This window comes from Moschus berezovskii, chromosome 9 (assembly GCF_049115385.1).
Source record: "Moschus berezovskii isolate FMDL1 chromosome 9, NW_MosBer_1.0, whole genome shotgun sequence".
Lineage (NCBI taxonomy): Eukaryota > Metazoa > Chordata > Mammalia > Artiodactyla > Moschidae > Moschus > Moschus berezovskii.
The window spans coordinates 2,512,112-2,532,605 of NC_142468.1; the positions used below are offsets into that span (position 1 = coordinate 2,512,112).

Below are 20,494 nucleotides of genomic sequence, written 5' to 3' on the forward strand. Positions count from 1 at the left end.
AACTCAAAAGCCTCTTGATGAAAGTGAAAGAGGGGAGTGAAAAAGTTGGCTTGAAGCTCAACATTCAGAAAACTAAGATCATGGCATCCGGTCCTGTCACTTCATGGCAAATAGATGTGGTAACAGTGGCTGACTTTATTGGGCTTTTCTGCTTTTCTCTGGGTGGTCACCAGGAGCCCAGGATGCTGCAGGTCAGGCCCCAGGATGCATGTGGGATCCTGTGGTGCGGCTTGAGAACCACCTGTCCGCATTCCCAGAGAGAGAATTGGTTCATGAGGCTTCGTACACGGAGGCTCTGATTAGGATCTTGCCTATTACCTTTAGTTAATAAACACGACCAAGATGATTCAGCCACTTTGGGACTTGAAGATTGTGATAAAAGTGAATATTCTTGGGGAGCTTAATCTCCAGAATTGCTTCAAGTTCAGGCTCTCCTTCCTCCACCCCCAAACTCTGCAGAGAGAAACAGAATGGCGCCTGCTGGTTTGGTGGGCCACAGTGTATTCCGGATGCAAGGTAATGAAATAAAGAAAAAGAGTCAGATAAATGAACAGTTTTATGGGAAATGGAATCAATAAAATTAAATCCACTTTGGAGTCATTAGCTACTGTATTTGGGTTTTTGTATTTTGGCAAAATGGCTTCGATGGAGAAAACAGGCCGCCGGAGAATGGAAGGAAATGCAGAAATTGTGTTCTGTAGTCCAGACTGTGTCGTTCCTTTTGAGAATAAAATAAAGCAAAACGAAATGAGCTAGATTTGCTGCTCAGCAGATGCCAAGATTTTACAACGCAGAAGGAGCATTTTTACTCTGAAACGTGCAGTCTGATCACCCCCACAGAACGGGACTGACCCTCGGCCCGTGCTTTTAACCCTTTCAGTCGCTCAGTGCTGAGGCTGCCCCATATGCCAGGACCAAAAAATAGCTAAATGAAATGTGCAGCCCAGATTCAAAATTTGATTGAAATAGCAAATGATAGCATTCAATTTGTCGCTTGTTTGTGTAAATTAATGCCGCAAATAGCACTTAGGGATAAATATGGTGGACATTGATTTACTAAGCAGTAAACCAAAGCCCTGGAGAAGGCAATGGCACCCCACTCTTGCCTGGAAAATCCCATGGATGGAGGAGCCTGGTGGGCTGCAGTCCGTGGGGTCACTACAAGTCGGACACGACTGAGCGACTTCACTTTCACTTTTCACTTTCACACATTGGAGAAGGAAATGGCAACCCACTCCAGTGTTCTTGCCTGGAAAATCCCAGGGATGGGGGAGCCTGGTGGGCTGCCGTCTATGGGGTCGCACAGAGTCCGACACGACTGAAGTGACTTAGCAGCAGCAGCAAACCAAAGCCCTAGGGAGCCGAGCCTTTCATGTTAATGGGATGTTTGAGTGGCAACAGTAGACTCGGTGTTAGGGTCTCATGGTCCTAGAGCCGTGACGTCCGGGCGTGTAATCTGCAAAAGTCCTTGTGAACCGCAGAAGTAGTTTCTAGGCCGAGTAACTGCATGGAGTGTTCCAGTAAGTAATGTAAACTTGGAGAATTTACCACTGAACCGTTCCCCCTTTGTCATCACAGTGGTGGGATGAACTCGATCAATGCGTTTGCATTAGTATATCATGCAGTGATTTACACTGAGACACAAAGGAAAGAGTCCCAGTTAAATACCTTTGTTGTGATGTATTTAGACCCATTCCTTCGACTTCTTTTACTGAACCCAGAGAAAACAGTAGTAAAATAGTATTTCTTCGTAGTGACATGCCCATGAAAGCAGTAAGGCAATCATTCTTCTATTTAAACTCGAGTTTTGGAAACCTCTGAATAGCAGTTCAGTTCAGTTCAGTCATTCAGTCGTGTCCAGCTCTCTGCAACCCCATGAATCACAGCACGCCAGGCCTCCCTGTCCATCACCAACTCCTGGAGTTCACTCAAACTCATGTCCATCGAGTCGGTGATGCCATCCAGCCATCTCATTGTCTGTCGTCCCCGTCTCCTTCCCCAATCCCTCCCAGCATCAGAGTCTTTTCCAGTGAGTCAACTCGTCGCATGAGGTGGCCAAAGTATTGGAATTTCAGCTTTAGCAGCAGTCCTTCCAATGAACACCCAGGATTGATCTCCTTTAGAATGGACTGGTTGGATCTCCTTGCAGTCCAAGGGACTCTCAAGAGTCTCCTCCAGCATCACAGTTCAAAAGCATCAATTCTTCGGCGATCAGCTTTCTTCACAGTCCAACTCTCACATCCATACATGACCACAGGAAAAACCATAGCCTTGACTAGACGGACCTTGGTTGGCAAAGTCACGTCTCTGCTCTTTAATATGCAGTTTAGTTCTTCTTTTCTGAATAGAGGAAGCGTTTACAAGTATATGGGGAACCATCGTTGATGCCCGAGGCTCTTCTATTCAAGAGAAGTATCTTGGTGAAAAACCACCCGTCTCAGGCCTCCAAGCAGGACTCGTCTCTGGCTGTGAGTTGTGACTTGATGTCATCTCATGCTTTTGAAACCACTTGTATGAGACTCTGGAATTTTTGGTCCCCTTTTTCAGCCAGGAAGAGATCGTCTCTCTTTCCAATTTTTCAAGCATTGACTGAGCATTTCAGATACTGTTGGAAAGAAGTTGGCTATTTGTCAGGGTTATTGAGTGGCCGCTGGTGAAGAGTGGAGAATCAGACGCTCCTGAGGAAAGGAATATGAGAAAGGATGGCTGCCTGACTGTTGAGAGGGAACTGGGAGTGACATGACCACTCAAGGAGGTGCTGGCCACCAACTGGTCCTGCGATGTTCCTGTGAGTCCCTCACGCCATGGTCTTCTGCCATCTCGTTTGCTTCCCACTCTGTGTGGACCTGCCTTGGGCTTGTCATCTGCAGGTGACTTTACAGGGTCTCTTTGAGCTCAAAAATTGTATTACTCTCTGCTTAGAGCTGAGAGTAGTCTTGACTTTATGAAAAACCAGGTAGGTTTTATATCTCGGCAAAATGATCTGTGGTCTATAATGATTCGGGGGAGTTGGTGATGGACAGGGAGGCCTGGCGTGCTGTGATTCATGGGGTCACAGAGAGTCGGACACAACTGAGCGACTGAACTGAACTGAAGTCAGAAACATTGCTATGCGGGGCCAATTGTCAGGCATAACAAAATAACAGTTAATCAGAATTTCTGGAGTGAAGTGGAGTCTCTGTAACAACTTCACATAACACTAAAGTGGAAAAATGATCCAGAATTGATCTTTTCAACTCTGTTATTACGTGGATAATTAGCCAGTAGACGCACGTAATTACTGGCATATTAATTTGCATGGTTGCTTTGCCTTTTTCCGGTGGTCAGAAAGACAGCGTAACGCTCTGGCTCGTCTGTGGCCCGTCTGTGTCTGTTTAAAGAAATAAAACGTGTCTCGTTGGAAAACGGTAATTAGCAAATCCCAAATAGATCGACGTTCCGTGGGGGGATAAGGCAGGTCTCCCGACCCTAGAAACCGCGCAGGGGCTCTAACCACCCGTCCCCGGGCCCCCTGCCACCGCCTTCTCTGTACTTCCCAGCATGTGGATGGCCCTGCCGCGGGAGGTCAATTTGGATACTGTGGTCACATTTTTTTAAAAAAAAGAGCCGTAATTATGACCTCTAATTGTGTACAGTTATGCTTGCTGAGTTAAAGATAATAGCGCCTCCTGCCTGGACGTATAAGTTAATTGTCTACAGGGATCAGGAGGGCACTGACCCCTATTTCGTGCCCCCAGCCTCCACCAGGCCTGCACTGTAAGACACACTAAATTGGCCCTGCTGTGCTTTATCATGCTGTTTAAGTGTTGGGTTTAACTGCTGTTTAACGCTTCCTCTAGCAGAAGGTCAAATCTAACTCGTGTTCAAGTGGGAAATCAAGCTTCCCTGAGTCTAGACCTTAGCCCGTCTTCCACGATGGCCTTCTCGGAACCCACCGTCACCCAGACCTCCGTATTCGTGGGCCCTGCTTCTGTTAACAAAGAGCATACATCTTCCACATCTGGCACGGTTGGGCTGGATATTTTGCCACCATTTTCTCCTAACTTTTTATTAGAGAGCATTTCAAGAGAATAATAATAAAGCCCCTATTACCTTTCCCCAGTGATCATCAGATCCTGGCCAGGTTGTTCCATCTGACTGTCCCATTTTTCACCGCCTTCCACCCCCAAGTTACAGGAGTTCTGAAGCAAATCCTGATTTCTTCTATGGATATCTCAACAAGGTAGAAACTTTTAAAGCACTACCACAATATCAATAATACACCTTAAAACTTTTCATAATAATTTTTTTATCTTAAAAGTTCTCAGCACAAGGAGAAACAGTTGTTAACTGTGTAAGGTGGTGGATTTAACTAAGTTTATTGTGGTAAATTTATCTTTAATTGCCATTTTATAATACTATGTGTCAGTCGTATCTCAGTGAAACCCAGGGAAAAGAAAATTCCTTAGTAATTCCGCAGTTTTACATTTCCCCGATTGCTTACAGGGTTGGGGGGTATTTTTATTTATTTATTTGGCTGCACAGTGCTGCATGCAGGATCTTCCCCAACTAGGGATCAAACCTATGCCCTTTTGCAGTGGAAATGTGGAGTGTTAACCACTGAACCACCAGGGAAGCCCATGTTTAACCGTTTATTTTTCAAGTCCAGAAGCAAGTAAAGTTCATACACTGCCAGTTGCTGACGTCCCTTAAGTCTCTTTCAATCTGTAGACTCCCTTCTGCAATGGCCTGTTTCCTGCTGCAGCCATTGTGGTCTCCCACACTCTAGATTCTGCTGATTTCATCTTGTGTTGTCTTCTAACTTGTCCCAGTCCCCTAAATTTTCTGTGAATTGGGGGTTCCATTGAGAGCTGAGTTTTTCAACCTTGGCCCTGGATGTTTGGGATCAGATAATTCTTTGCTGTGAGGGGGTGTCCTGTGCGTCGTATGATGTTTAGCAACATGCCTGGGCGCTACACACTGGATGTCAGAGCGCACACACACCCACGCACACATACACGCACACATCAGTCACAACAATCGAAATGTCTCCAGACATTGCCAGGAGTCCCCAAGGGGCCACCATCACTCCATGGTTGAGAACCATTGCTCTGAAGGCTTGAAGAGTTCAGGCAGAACACTGGTTTTTTTTTGGTAAGATGACTTCTAAGTGGGATATAATTCCTCTATCAGGTGTATAGTGCAGCTGATTGTTTTCTTTTTTTGTGATATTAGCAGCTATTGATTGCCACTGCTTATGTGGTAATAAATAAAGATAATAAAGGAATTCAGCAGGGGCTTGTAAAATCCTGCCGAGGCAAACTCTCATCTTCCCTTTTTCACACATGATCTTGATTATCTCTCTACAGAGAAACATCTCCCCATCAGTCCCTTAGTCAATGCAGACAGACTTGGTACAGGAAATGAAGAGAGAGCCCTTGATTCTTTCTTTTATCAGTTCTCAAGAATGAGTCAGTCCCCCAGTGAGTTTCAGTTTTTTAAAAATATTATTTTGAATGATCAGGTTTAAAGCGTGTTTGATGTGTTTCAATTGAATGCAGTTATTACCTTCAAGGGAGCTCAAATTGTCCCACCTCTGGCCAATAGGAGGGCCTTCAACCAGTCCTTTGTGAGTCCTTCTGACATGAAGCCAGTGGACTTCAGTCGTGTTTTCTGATATGGCAAGTTGCTCTGGGCTCCTTGTGTGCATTTCCTGTGCCATACCGGGAGTCAGCCGTTTCTCCAGGAAACCCTGGTTTCATTTCCTGGGAAGTGGCAGTGATTATAATTATAGTCTGTTGCCACCAGCAGTTTTAACCTGTGGTTCTTCTATTTGTTATGGATCTCTGGCTCTATCCTAAGTTTTTCTCAGCACCTCGATAATCTTTACAGTTTCTTTGGATGTGTTTACAAACTGCTCAGAAGCCCCTCGTTTGCATAGAAACCCCTCTGAGACTGATAAGACTAGTGTTTCTTCCGCCTTTGAAATCAGTGTTACAGGCAAGATCACAGTATGTGGAAATGTCAAGCCCAAGGAGGCCTTTTTGGTTGACTCACATGCTGGGAGCTAGAGGGGGCAGAGCCTAGAAACTGATCAGACTTAGGAATGAATGTGACCTCCTTCAAAGTTCGTCTCTAGAGGACCAGAGACCTGTGACTGCGAGCTGTTGACCAGGTCCTAACCTCGGAGCGTCATGGTCTTTGCAGTTGGCAGCCCTGCCTGGCAGCTCAACACCCAGGACCAGGTTCTTCCTGCTTCCTCTGCAGGCTTCTCAGACACCTGCGTACTGGCCTGCTGTCCGGAGACGTGGGCCTCGGCGCGTCTTCCACTCTTGAAGCAAGCATCCTTTCCAAGAATTCCATGGCAAAAGCAATTCCTTCTTTGTCCAAAAATGCCAGTAAGTGTAGGAAGTGAGACATTGTGCCAGGAAGTGAATGCTCACTAACTTTGGGAAGACCCTCTTTGCCTGTCTTGCTAAGACCCTGGGTACATACAAGAGATAACTGACACGGGGCAGGAAACAGGCTGGAGAGCTCTAGGCGTCTGGGAGGGGAAGGCGGGCGGCAGCCTCAGAGGCGTCTTCGAGGGGCAGAGCTGCACCTGGACGCTCCGCCTACCACCTGGTCCGCGGGTTCAGACACTGCCGGCCGGCCTCGGGCAGGAGACGCATGTCAGTGATCTCGGGAGCATTGCTTAGAGGGGGGCGGCACGGGGATCTGGCTCCTGCTTTTTCCATTTTTGCCCTCAGTCCCATCAGTCTGCGCGCACAGGGCGGCAGGGTACTTGCGTCGTCACTTTCAGGGACTACTGGGTGTTTTGTTTGCTTTTGGTGTTTTGTTTTGTTGACATAATCAGCCAGATTTGGGGAATACTGTATTGAATATGTGGTTCAGTTTTAGGTGAGGGTGGCTATGAAGCACTTTTTTAAATAAAAAGAAAAAACTTTTTTAAACAACTTAATTATCTTAGAGGGAACCAGTCTTCAGACTTCCCTGGTCGTCCACTGGTTAGGACTCGGTGCTTCCACTGCCATGGCCCAGGGTTCAGTTCTTGGTCGGGGAACTAGGATCCCTCAAGTCACATGGCGTGGATTAAAAAAACGAAAGAAACAGTAAGACACAAATAGTCAGAGAGGGAGGGAGGGAACGGTTAGGCCTCCCAACCTTTTCTCTCCATCACCAGGCAAGCCGAAGCCCAGGTTTCTAGAATGCATGTTCTGTCCTCACCTCTTTCTTCCACGCCCCCTACCCCCATCACACGCGTACACACTCTCTGGAGCTGTCACCATCCGCGGGGACAGGAGGCTGGTGGCCGTAGGGTCCCCTTGAGCCTGCCTGGCCTTCCAGGCAGGGCTGAATGTCTGTCCCCAGGCACCTTGGTGGCTGGAGCTCACAGCAGCCGGGCTCGGGGGACAGCTGCCATGCTGACCCGGGGCCCAGGTGGGGCTCCCGCTCTCCGGTGAAGAGGGGCCGACAGCCTTGCTGGCAGAATCCCGAAAGGGGAGAGAAAACCCCGGGTGCTGCATGGTGGCCGTGGCGCTGGTAGACGTTTCCTGCTCTCTCTTCCAGCGTCCATGTTTGGTTTTGCTTGTTTGACACTCGCTGTAGCTTTTTTCCCTTTGGAAAGCTGGGAGTGCCCTCTGCAGTCGTGGGGTCGCCCGCCCCCCGCTGTCCCAGCAGCCGGCAGGGTGGTCTCCAGATGGCTCTGTGCGGGAGCGGACCCCGCCCCCTCCGCCCTCAGCTTCCTCCTCCTTCAGGGTCGGCCTGGGTCTGTTTGTGAGAGGTCCGGAGATCGTCATCTCTTGGTTTTTCCAAAAGCAAAGACACCCCAGACACACGCTGGAAACCTTCCTCTGGCTTAGCATGTATAGTTCTGGAATGAGCACAGCAGACCGGACTCCCTTCTTTACAAGCCTGCTTCCCCAGCCAGCTCTGCCCTCAGCACTTGGCCTCCATTCCACAGTGTACCAGCTTGCTGTTTTTATGGACTGGTTCTTTCACTCTTGTATGCTATGTGGTTGGAAAGTAAGGAGTTCAATTCTTTTTTTTTTTTTTCAAGATCATCCAAAATAAGAGAGATCCTTCCATGTAGCCTCAAGACAGAATACTTGTTCAGGGATGCAGACATTCCCCAAAATTGTTCTGGAAACTCCTGGGGTTATTTTTTGTTTTGTTTTTCTGGTTTTGGGGTTTTTTTGGTTTTGTTTTGTTTTTTCTGTGTGTGTGTGTGTGTGTGTTTTTGTTTTTTTTTTTTTTTTGTCTTTAGAACCAGTTTCCCACTTGCCCACCAGAAGGTCAGCTCACTGCTTCATGGTTACACCAATCATTCCTACCCTGCCCACCCACAGACTTCAAGGTGCAGAGATCTCCCACCCTTAGAGTCGATTGCCTTCTCAGCTGGTCGGTATCTCCTTTAGAACTTCTCGCCCAGTAGCATAGCTTGTGTAAGTCTTGTTGGGTGGAAAACTTAATCCTTTTTATTTCTGTGATACTTGTATTTGCAGTCTTAATCTTGAATCTACATTTCCATGAATCTCCATAGTTAATTGTATCTAAAGTGAATTACTTCTTAACAACCTCATGCGATTTTCTGTTCTCAACAGTGGATGGATGGGGCCAGTGTCTCTTTGTATGCAATTGAGAAAGCATGCTGCTGCTGCTAAGTCTCTCAGTCGTGTCCAACTCTTTGTGACCCCATGGACTGCAGCCTACCAGGCTCCTCCGTCCATGGGATTTTCCAGGCAAGAGTACTGGAGTGGAGAAAGCATGAGGCAGCGAAAATGGTATTCTAGTCTCCTCATCGTATCCACCTTCTTTGCAAGCCTTAGAAAGTGTAGGACATCCCAGTAGCCAGCTTCAAGACAGATGTTTGCTGAAGTTCACCTTCAGGGTGAAGGAAACAAGTGCTTTGTTGGTGCTTTGTTCTGATGTTTCAATCAGTATATTTTGTAGTGTAAGTTGTTTCTGAATAAGTATGTTTCAGAGAACTACACACACACACACACAGAGACACACACAGAGACACACACACACACACACACAAATACAAAGCAACAGCTGTGCTTTTATCTTTTTCCCCCTAATGTATTTGGGGGTGAGGATTAGACCAGGAAGCATGAAAGGCTGAGTATTAAAACCGCAGCCCAGACAGAGTTCAGTGACCAGTAATCCTGTTGCGAGAATCCACAGCCTGGATTCTCTCTGGAATCGCCGAGGCGACGGGTCAGTGGCAGTCAGCACCGTTTCTGATGAAGAGGGCGTCCCAGTCCCCCAAGAGCGGCGTCGGGGCTCTGGTGCGGCGTGTGCAGACTGAACGGGAACGAAGGCCTCCGCGTCTCCAGTGGGAAGTGCGCTTCTCCCTGCTTTGGTCCCTCTTTGTGTCTAAGACGCGGGCCTCTGACGGAGAAAGAGCCGGGCTTTCCCAGGACCCACTGACCCGTGGAGGCACGATGGTGTCAGCCCGCTGTCATGGCTGTGTGTGTGAGTGTAGGGAAGAGAGCCTGTTCGTCTCCTTCTGCTGTTTAGTAAAGTACCCGAGCAGATGATTCCCTGGCGGTCCACTGGTTCAGACGCCACGCTTCTACTGCAGAGGTGCACGGGCTTGTCCCCGGTCAGGAATTAAGATCCCCCATGTGGGCGGCACAGCCGAATAATAACAACAACAACAAAAATCACTTTTTAAAAATGTACCCCAAGCAAATTTTAGGTAACTAGGTTTTCTTGCTGTTGTTGTTTAATCGCCAAGTCCTGTTTGGCTGTTTTGCGACCCCGTGGACTGCACCACAGCAGGCCTCCCTGTCCTTCACCATACCTGAAGTTTACTCAGATTCATGCCCACTGAGTCGCTGATGCCATCCAACCACCTCATCCTCTGCCGCCCTCTTCTCCTTTTGCCCTCAGTCTTTCCCAGCATCAGGGTCTTTTCAGTGAGTCGTCTCTGCGCCAGGAGGCCAAAGTATTGGCGCTTCAGCTTCAGTCCTCCCAGTGAATGTTCAGGTTTTAGTAGCATACGTTTGTGACTCTTCATCTGAGAAAGGGTGACCAAAGAGCGCTAACGCATTTGCTTTCTTGGAGCTGAAAGCAGGCAGAAGTCCTTCCTTCTCTGGCTTGCTCCTGGTCAGGACAGGCCTCTCCCCAGCGTGTGCTTGGTCACTCAATCATGTCCGACTCTGCGATCCCGAGGACTGTAGCCCCCCAGGCTCCTCTGTCCATGGGATTCTCCAGGCAGGAATACTGGAGGGGGTTGCCATTTCCTTCTCCAGGGGATCTTCCGGACTCAGAGATTGAACCCTGGTCTCCTGCATCGCAGGCAGATTCTTTACCAGCTGAGCTATAGGGAAGTCCGTTCATGAGAGATTTGTTGTTATTCTTTAGTCACTCAGTCATGTCCGACTCTTTGCCACCCCATGGAGTGAAGCCCGCCAGGCTCCTCTGTCCATGGGATTCTCCAGGCAAGAATCCTGGAGTGGGTTGCCGTGCCCTCCCCTGGGGGGTCTTCCCCACCCAGGGATGCAACCCAGGTCTCCTGCATTGGCAGGTGCGTTCTTTACCTCTGATGTTTGTCTGGAAATCTGTTGGACAGAAGCGAGGGAGCTCGTTGACGCGCCCTTGAACTCAGGTCCCTGGGGTGCAGACACAGAGGGTCGGGGTGTGGGCTGCACGTGTCCCTCTGGGCCCCTTGTCCCCCGCACTCACCCAGCCGCCCATCACTACTGGCTGCAGGCTTGTTTCCAGCTTCATACGGGATCCCTCTCTGGGGATGGTGTAGCCCATGGGCCGTAGCAGGCAGATTATTTCACTTTTCGTTTACTCCCCTCACCCCACGCACGTCCCCTGACTACTTGTCTCGAAGTCAGTGAAGGGAGGCGCTGAGCATCACTCCCAGGCATAGAGGGTGACCTCTGCTCGCTGTGCGGCTCACCAGCGGGTAGAGCTCAGTGTCCAGAATGACAGCTGCCCCTCGTCCTCGTGCCTGAGGGCAGCTCTCTGGTAAGGTGACTGGTTCCAGCGTGGGAAACGCTTTCTTCGGTTCAGCTGCATTATCATCTGAGGCCCGAACACGAGGATAGTGGCTTGCTATGCGGGACGGCGTGCGCGATTCAGTGCGTAGAAAGCACGGGCTGAGGTTTCGCTCTGACCTGTCCTCACTGATGACCGTCGCCACCTCCCCGGCCTGGGGAAATCGATGGCTCCCTGGTCCCTTCTGAAATTCAGGTGAGTCAGCGTAATTTATACACGTGTGCCCGATGTTCGGAGTTTGTCGTTCCTCTAGTTCTCAGGGAGGAAGACGGTTGAGAGCCAGGCAGGCAGTCGCTCTGTGCCTTGGGGCACTGATGCCAGCGTTCCGTGTGGCCCTGAGACTCATGCACCTGCCGGTGTCACTCTGAGATGGGCTCTTTGCTTCTGGAAAAGTGGTTTTGCACGTCTGCCCAGTTGAAGACAGAGCTAGTTGGAGACGCTGTGCAAATGGAAGTCTTCAGCTGTCGGCGGAGACAAGCATTGCAGCACCTGGCTGGGGCCAGGCCCCCAGGAGAACTGCCGGGGAGGGGTTGGTGCAGAAGCTGCCAGGAATCCTGTGGCCTTTGCTAGAGGAGGAAGTGGCTTCCAGTGGGGCCTGGGCAGGAGCTGACCGTCCTGTCGGTGGGGAGAAGTGACAGCCGGAGAGGGGAAGAAACCGCGCCAGGTAGGTGCCCTGGAGCCCCCTAACCACCTAGATGGATGCCCGGAGGGTTAGCCTCTCAGATGTGTGAGAGTGAGTATCACCCAGGAATGCCAACAGCCATGCCTGAGGTATGCGTCCAGGCCCACGGTGCCCCCTGGCATCCCAGCGGACCTTGTGCTCCCATCTCGGGGACCCCCAGCCTGAGCCTGTCTCCAGCTTTTGGACTTGGTTGCACCCTTCCTCCGAGACATCGGTGTGGCCAGGTCCTCTTGTACTGGGGCTCTCGTGGGAGCCCCCACTCCCATTCCAACCCCTGGAAGCCATCCCCACTCAGAGCTGGCTTCCTGGTTTCCGCTGGGTGGTGGGCTTTTGCCCTTGAGGAAGGCAGGACCAAACAGGAGGTCTCCAAAATGAGGAAGTCCGGAGTCTGGAAGGCTTTGGCCTGTGCCCCTCACCCTCCCCCAGCATCCGCAGCCCCTCCCGCAAACCGCCGATGCCCCTCTGCTCACGGCCCCAGAGAGGCACCGGTCAGCCTGCTCGCTAGCTGCCCCCGCAGGCCTTGCCGCAGATGCCCCTTGGGTAGGCTCTCCGGGCAGCACACGTTTCTGGCAGCCACGAGCCAGAAAGCTGAAGTCGGGGAACTTGGTGGGCGGTGCAGTGCGGTTTAAAACCAGTCAGCGTACGGCAGGCCTGCGGCCCCCCAGCAGCCTTGGAAAGGAGCCCGCTCAGATCCGCAAAACCGAAGTCACATGTTCATCAGCTGCAGCCTCTGGAGCCTCCTCAGGCCTTGCCTCCAGCTCTCCATCAGTCACCGAGAAAAGCCTCCTTGCGACCTCCCCGGCCGTCCAGCGGCTGAGAGTCTGTGCTGCCGTACGGAAGGCGTTGGTTCAGTCCACGGTCAAGGAGCTAAAATCCCACGAAATTGACAAAAGATAAAAAATGTTTATTTAATTAAAACGATTAGCTGGGGCCCTCCCTGGCAGTCCAGTGGTTAATGCTCTGCATTTGCACTGCCACAGGCAGGGCTCACATCTCTGATGGGGGGCTAAGATCCCACAGGCTGTGTGGCGCAGTCTCCTCCCAGTACCCAGAAGAAACCATTTCCACAGTTTGGTAATATAAACCACAGTCTTTTATTCTTTTTAAATCCAAACAGCTGAACAGTTGGTTCTAGAAACTTCATTACCTCCTATTTCACTGTAGGGTAATATAATCGTGTCTATACCTTCAGGAGAAAGAGGGTTCGAAAACATCTTTAAAATGTGTGACCATTTTTCAGTCTCATAGCGCAGAGAAGAGGCAATGTGATAAGACAGCTGTATTAAAGATGAAAATTGAAATGGGCCGCTGGGAACCGGGCCAGCAGAGAAGTAACATTTGTTGCTGAAGCCTGAGAAGCGAGGTTTTTTTTTAAATGTGGGATTAGAGATCAGCTTGGTTTTAGAGATGGGCACTAAGCTTCCGTGATGGTGTACTTGGTGTTTCGCTGAGCCAGCCCCATGGTGAATGATATGGCCTGCAGTGTTAGGGTGCTGTGCTCAGTACCCCCGTGGTGAATGATACGGCCTGCAGTTTTAGGGTGCTGTGCTCAGTACCCCCGTGGTGAATGATACGGCCTGCAGTGTTAGGGTGCTGCACTCAGTACCCCCGTGGTGAATGATACGGCCTGCAGTGTTAGGGTGCTGCGCTCAGTACCCCTGTGGTGAATGATACGGCCTCCAGTGTTAGGGTGCTGCGCTCAGTACCCCTGTGGTGAATGATATGGCCTCCAGTGTTAGGGTGCTGCGCTCAGTACCCCCGTGGGCCCCTTCAAGAACAGAGGGCGCCATTCTCTTCTCCTGTCCTGTTGCCTCAGCCTCGCTCCCCAGACACATCAGAAGGCTGACTTCTGCCCAGTGGATCTTCATTCCTAAAAAGAGTTCCTGGCCAAAAAAACATCTCCCTCTTTACTTATGCTAGTAAGCCAGGTTGAGCGGGGTGGGGACGGCAGAGAGACTTTTGTGCTAAGTCGCTTCAGTTGGTTCTGACTCCGTGACCCCAGGGACTGTAGCCCCACCAGGCTCCTCTGTCCATGGGATTCTCTTGGCAGGAATACCGGGGTGGGTTGCCATGCCCTCCTCCAGGAGATCTTCCCCACCCAGAGATCCAACCCACGACTCTTCTGTCTCCTGCATTGGTAGGCAGGTTCTGGGAAGCCTCCCCAAAGTGTGCTCGTGAGAACGAGCGTGTCATCTAGGGGGCCACTGTGGTGAGCCCCTCAGAGAGGCTGAGGAGCGAGGGCTGTGATGGGCCGGGGAGGGAGAGATGGGCGCCTCGCTGCTCCGCAGGGCAGGTTGGGGGGACTGTGCGCAGGCCTTGCCTCCGGATCTGTGGGGGGAAGGTTTCTGGCTACAAGGGCTTTGTGTCTGCCTGCCCAGAGTCTTCCGTTCAAAGGAAAGGCCGTGTCACTGCTAGCCCTGTGGTCTGCTTTTCTGCCTGAAAAAGTCATCGCAAAAAACTTCAGCTGATAGACACTAATATGAAAGTGTCCCAAGATCTGTCATTAGCTGAAAAATAAGGGGAAAGAGTTCTTTCCAAAAAAGTATTTTCCATAGGAACCAATTTTTTAAAAATAGGTATGTGTCCATGAGTGTATGTGCGCTGGTATTTCAGTAAATGCCCGTGTTTGTATAGACAGTTTATGGACAGGTGGGCGAGAAGCTGTAACTCTGGGACTGGGTCTGTGGGGAAGGAAGGCATTTACTCCTCATGTTATATCCACCGAGTGTTTTGTTTTTGGTTTTTTCCACAATGGGTGTGCATTGCTTTCTTGATTTTTTTTTTTTTTAAGGGAAAAAACTTAAACATTTTAATAGTACTGGCCTTCCCTGGTGGTTCAGCTGGTAAAGAATCCCCCCACAATGTGGGAGACCTGGGTTTGATCCCTGGGTTGGGAAGATCCCCGGGAGAAGGGAAAGGCTACCCACTCCAGTATTCTGGCCTGGTCGCAAAGAGTTGGACAAGGGCTATGGTTTTTCCAGTGGTCATGTATGGATGTGAGAGCTGGACTGTGAAGAAAGCTGATCGCCGAAGAATTGATGCTTTTGAACTGTGGTGTTGGAGAAGACTTGAGAGTCCCTTGGACTGCAAGGAGATCCAACCAGTCCATTCTAAAGATCAATCCTGGGTGTTCATTGGAAGGACTGCTGCTGAAGCTGAAACTCCAATACTTTGGCCACCTCATGCGAAGAGCTGACTCACTGGAAAAGAGTCTGATGCTGGGAGGGATTGGGGCGGGAGGAGAAGGGGACAACAGAGAATGAGATGGCTGGATGGCATCACCAACTCGATGGACATGAGTTTGAGTGAACTCTGGGAGTTGGTGATGGACAGGGAGGCCTGGCATGCTGTGATTCATGGGGTTGCAAAGAGTCGGACACGACTGAGCAACTGAACTGAACTGAACTGAGCGACTGTCACTTTCAGCATCTCTTTAGAGAGGAGAGAATGGGAGATTGTCTTCTCTGAAGGCTGGAACACACTCGGGAGGTCAGGCTGTGATAAGCATAAAGGTGTGTCGTATGAATAGCAGAGGGTCCAAGAGACTTTCTGACGGACAAGCCTGGCTGCCTAAGGTTTTCGGGCTGCCTGAGGTTCTCCCAGCACACCCAGAGCCAGAGAAGGTCCTTCTTGTATTGACCCATATGGTTCTGGAGGTCTGTGCTTCATCAGCCTGCCAGATAAAGAGGTCTGGTTGATCCCTTCCATTTTCATTTATTTGGATCTGAGTATTGAACCCAGATAATGTTTATACTTGATATACTAATATGAGATTTTTAAAAGATGCCCCTCAGAAGACAGTTCTGTGCACCTTTGGGGGTAGACAAAGATTTTTTAGTTGGGATACAAAAATCATTGAGAAAAATTTATTAAAGAAAGTGATAAATTGGACTTTACAAAAATTTCAAACTTTTACTTATTAAAAAACACTTTTAAGAAACTGAGTAGACAGGCCATGGATTGAGAAAAATGTGTCTCACAAAGGACTTCCATCTAGAATGCTGAAAGAAAGCTTGAAACTCTGTAGTAAGAAATTTAGCAAGCCAGTTATAAAACAGGCACAAACGTGAACAGGCTTTCTGCAAAAGAAGGTATACCCATGGCTGTTAACACGTGAGAAGCTGTCAGCACCGTTTGTCAGTAGGGAAATGCAAGTTAAAACCACCAGGATATGCCATCACATCTCTAGAATGGCTCAAGTTTTATTGACAGCTTCAAGTGTTAACGCAGATGTGGAGCCACTGGAACTCCTACGTGGTGCAGCCTCTTTGGAAAAGAAAGTCATTTTCCTGTAAAGCTGAGCAAACACTTATCAGCAGTTACCCAAGGGGGTGAAAGCGTATCTTCTCAAAAGACTGGTTCAGAAATTCACAGTAGCTGTTTTTGTTTTTGTCTTTTTTCGGAAGATCCAAAACTGGAATCAGCCCAGATGTCCATCTACAGGTGGGTGGATGAACACACTGTGGTGTGTCTACACAGTGGAGAACAGTGATAGGAATGAACTGCTGACCCTGCTTCACAGACACGTAACAGAAAGCAAGTCTGCAGTTGCCCAGAGCAGCGGGGCGAAAGGAGACTTTGGAGTGAAGGAAAAGTGGATCTTAGCTCGACTCTATCTTGATTATGGTGGTGGCAGCGCTCGATGTGAGACTTGAACCATAAAGAAGGCTGAGCACCGAAGAATTGATGCTTTCAGACTAAGGTGCTGGAGAAGACTCTTGAGAGTCCCTTGGACCGCAAGGAGATCCAACCAGTCCATCCTAAAGGAGATCAGTCCTGGGTGTTCATTGGAAGGACTGATGCTGAAGCTCCAATACTTTGGCCACCTGATGCGAAGAGCAGACTCACTGGAAAAGATCCTGATGCTGGGAAAGATTGAAGGCAGGAGGAGACGGGGACGACAGAGAATGAGATGGCTGCATGGCATCACCGACTCGATGGACATGAGTTTGAGTGAACTCCGGGAGTTGGTGATGGACAGGGAAACCTGGAGTGCTGCAGTCCATGGGGTCGCAAAGAGTCAGACCTGACTTAGCAACTGAACAACAAGAAGCAGTGGTATAAAATCTGTCATGCTCATCAAACTGTACCCCCAGGATGACTCTCGCTGTACCCCGTGGGGAAGGGCTGGCGCCGTCGTACCAGGGAGCACACACCTGCACAGACACGTTTCCTCATACCGTTTGCAGTTCTCATAGGAATCTCAGGGATTCACCTGCCAAGAGGTCGTGATGAAGGCATTCCGGGTCTGCTCTCCATTCCACTCTGCTGCCTTTGCAGGCTTAGGCCCCGAGGGACTCTGACCCACACAGAATGGAGACTGGGGCTCAGGAACCGATTATGAATGAAATAATGAGAAGGCTGGGTGTTACGCTTACCCCTAAATGCCTGGAGACCAGCAGGAATGCCAAGATAGCAACGGAATTTTTATCTCTGGAGGCCTTGGGCATGGCGAATCTGGGTGGAAGAAAGGGTTGGAGGGCTTGCCCTAAAGCATCTTATTTTTACTTAGCTCGTGTGTTTGTTTGGCTAGATGGGGGCTGGTGAGTTAGGGGCTGGAGGTGGATGCTGTGTGGGTGTGAAGCTCTCCCCGCCGCCCAAGTTGTCCTTGGGGCTGCCCCACCGAGGCTGTGCAGACTCCGTGTGATGTGGAGTCTCTCTCCCTTTAAGGTTCTCTTTCTTCCCTTGTGTGTCTTTCATTATGTCTTCCCATCTGTGGGCCCTTACACCTTCCTCCTGAGGTCAGATGTGTTCTTGTAGAGTATGGAACTCCTTTCTTTCATTTTCTGGCAAAACGAGCAGGAAAAGCCTCAAGACTCCTTGCCTGTGTTCCATCTTGTTCTGTCCCCATCAGACCTCCTGGTCACTCAGGGAAACTCCAGATGGGAATGGCTGGAAGGTGGGGACCCTCCAGGCCAGCGAGCCCTGGGTTGCCTGCAACACTCGCGTTCTCGAACGCAGCAAAGAACTTTTGCTTGGTAAGGGGACACGTGTATTTTCTCAGTCCTGAGAAAGGAAAGGCGTTTTCCAAAAAGAGGAAGGTTCAGTCCCACCATGACCTCCCGGGAGCTGCCTGCTGCCCGTGGCTTGTGGGATGCCAGCAGTACCTTGGCACTGCGAGCCCTTTGTCTTGGTGGAGAGTTGAGAGGGCAGGCGCTGCAGCAACCCTGGCAGCTCTGAGTGTAACTTTTAAGTTTTTTGATTCATCATTCAACTGATATATGCATTAGTATTTTAAGACCAGGGAGAATCGATGACTGTTGTAGGAATTTCACCCCAGGAGTTGTCAAATAAATTAATTTACCTGTTTCTCATACAATGTACTTATCAAAATAAACTTGCACTCCATTATGGAGTGTAAGTAATGGACCTCCTGCAGGTAAAATAGAAAAAAGCCCTGCAGAGTCTAGTTCATTTACCTTTGTTTTGTTTCTTTTCTTTTTTTTTCCTTTTTTGAGACATTGTCTTTTGGAACCAGCATCATCCATATTATTAACTGCCTGTGGGGCTTTATACTGCATCACATTACTTCCCTGGAATTAAACTGCTTCTATAAAGTTATGAAAAATGTACTTGTTTTTTTTTTTTAACAGTAAAAAAGGTCATTTTCTACCATAAAACCCCAAATGAAGTGCCATGGAGCCATCAGCAGTAAGCTGAATTTTGGGGTGTCTGATTTGTATGAGCACTGACACATGTGCAGGGGGTCCCCGCCGTCTTCCGTCGCAGGGGACACGGAGGCGGCGATCTCCAGGGACAGGCCGTGGCCATCGACTCCCTTTATGTGCACGGGGCTGAGCTTCGCCCCGGGCAGCTGGGCCGCGGCGCCGGGGCAGCTGCTCCTTTCAGCCCGTTCAGTGGCCATTCTTGGGGGTTGTTTACCGTTGCCATGGTGACTGTCGTTTCCATAGCAGCAGCGCGGCTGTTTCTCAGAGGAAAATGAATTTAGTTATAAAAGGATAATATTTTTCTGTCTGTATATAAGCAGCCATCTGTCTACCGGTGGATCAGAAAGGATTCAGAAACCTATTAAGATGGATAGCAATGAAGTGATGAGTATTTTTTTTTTTTGGTCCCGTATTAAAAGCAATAATAGATGTGGAAACAACTGTTGTGCGTTCAACATCAGAACCACGATTTTTTTCTCTTTATAGATTTGAAGTGTGTGTGTGCGTTTAATGCCTTCCCCACCTCCAGCGCTGCTGTGACAAGCTCGTAAAATACAGTCTGCACTCTGCTGACAAATGGAAATAACCGACTGTCTTGTTTGTATCTCACTAGATGCAGGTGTGCTTAGTGCTTTCTCTTCTTGATGCCGTGAGCGTCCCCGCCTCATTAAAGATTCCCGCGGCTGAACTTTCTGTTGTCACCCCCACTCTCCTGCCCCTCCACCCCAGCGGGAAAGGCTGAGCGGGCGCGGAGATCAGCAGCTTCTCAGGAGCGTACGGTGCAAAGGATAAAATGAGTGCAATGCAAAGGAACCCGCGCCGTGTCCAGAAACCTTGCTAACGGGCCCCTGAAATCTCCTTCTAGGGCAGCGTTCTTCCTTGCACATCCAAACGGGAAGAAAGTCACCTTTGGGAATGCTCCTCTGGGTTCTTTATGTATTTCTTTGTTTTTGACGGTGTTGAGTGTTAGGCGCAGCCCGTGGGAGCCCTCGTGGCCGTGTGCCTTCATTGTGGTGCGAGGACTTCTTTCCATTGTGATAATAAATGGACGAGAGGACTTCTCTCCATTGTAACAGTGGGCACTTAGGCTCACTTGCCCCACGGCGTGTGGAATCTTAGTTCCCCGACCAGGAAATCGAGCCTTCATCTCCCTGCATTGGAAGGTGGATTCTCAACCACCGGGCCAACCAGGGGAGACCCAGTTCCTGGATTTTTGTTTTTTCTCCATTGCGTTCGTAAACTCTGACTTGCAGGGGGAAGAACACACGCACACACCAGCCCCGTTGTAAATAATGTTGTTTATTGGTTGATTTTTCCAGATCCTGACATTGATGCTGCCACTGCCATGATGCTTTTGAATACTCCCCCTGAGATACAAGCAGGTTGTGAGTAGATATTTCTATAGCCTACAGCACCACAGTTTGTGAACTTAACCTTCTCCTTTACATACCAGGCCGTAGGAAGAACTAATGCCCGAGCAGACCGCCCCCCGCCTTAGAGAATCACTTTGAATTACCGCAGTGCGTGATTGCATACGTGTGCATAGAGAGACGTGGCCACGCACGTGTGTGAGTGAACGCATAGGTGTGTTTCCAAGATGGCAGAGTGCTAAGATAACTTTGGGGCTTGAGACTTGGGGGCAGGGAAGGGGACCGGGAATGAGTCCCAGAGAAAAGCTGTTCCTGGGAGTTTGTCGTTTCTGCTAGAAGAGGCTGTGGGGGCCCGGTTCCCAGTCGTGGGACTCAGCGGGACCCATTTGTAGACATTCCTCTCCCCTTGGGGACCTCATGAGTAACAGGCTCCCGTCCTAGGACGAGCAGAGGAAAACCTAGCGAGGTGGGTGTGCAGGCGCTTGGAGCAGCCTCAAAGGGCAGCACCGGGGAACCCCCGCCCCGGGTCATCCTGTGCCCCAGGTCACACAGACAGAGGGCAGGGCTGCTTTCACAAAGCAGGACTCCTGTCTTCACCTCCTGTCGGCCCTCGAGCAGGGCCAAGCCGCAGGCATCTCTTTGCTGTCGGCCCTCAAGCAGGGCCAAGCCGCAGGCATCTCTCTGCTTCCTCCCTTGAACTGCTCTTCTGTGCACTGTCCGATGTCTTCTCCCCACCTCTGGAGCTAGCGTGTTTTTAGAACTGTCTCCTCCCCCAG

At 49.9% G+C, this 20,494-nt stretch overlaps 1 protein-coding gene across 10 annotated transcripts in view; it reads left to right on the plus strand.

Moving 5' to 3' along the window:
* The window catches only part of FOXN3 (forkhead box N3), a 439,954-nt gene that overhangs the window by 386,376 nt on the left and 33,084 nt on the right, over positions 1 to 20,494 (plus strand). For 8 of the 10 annotated variants that reach the window (XM_055437276.2, XM_088839390.1, XM_055437272.2 and 5 more), the window contains one exon: positions 19,668 to 19,733. The exons of 1 other annotated variant lie outside the window; for it this stretch is intronic. In XM_055437276.2, the coding sequence (XP_055293251.1) occupies positions 19,668 to 19,733 (66 nt within the window). The remainder of the gene's footprint in view (positions 1 to 19,667; positions 19,734 to 20,494) is intronic. One more of the 10 variants, XM_055437281.2, reaches the window with a different exon arrangement.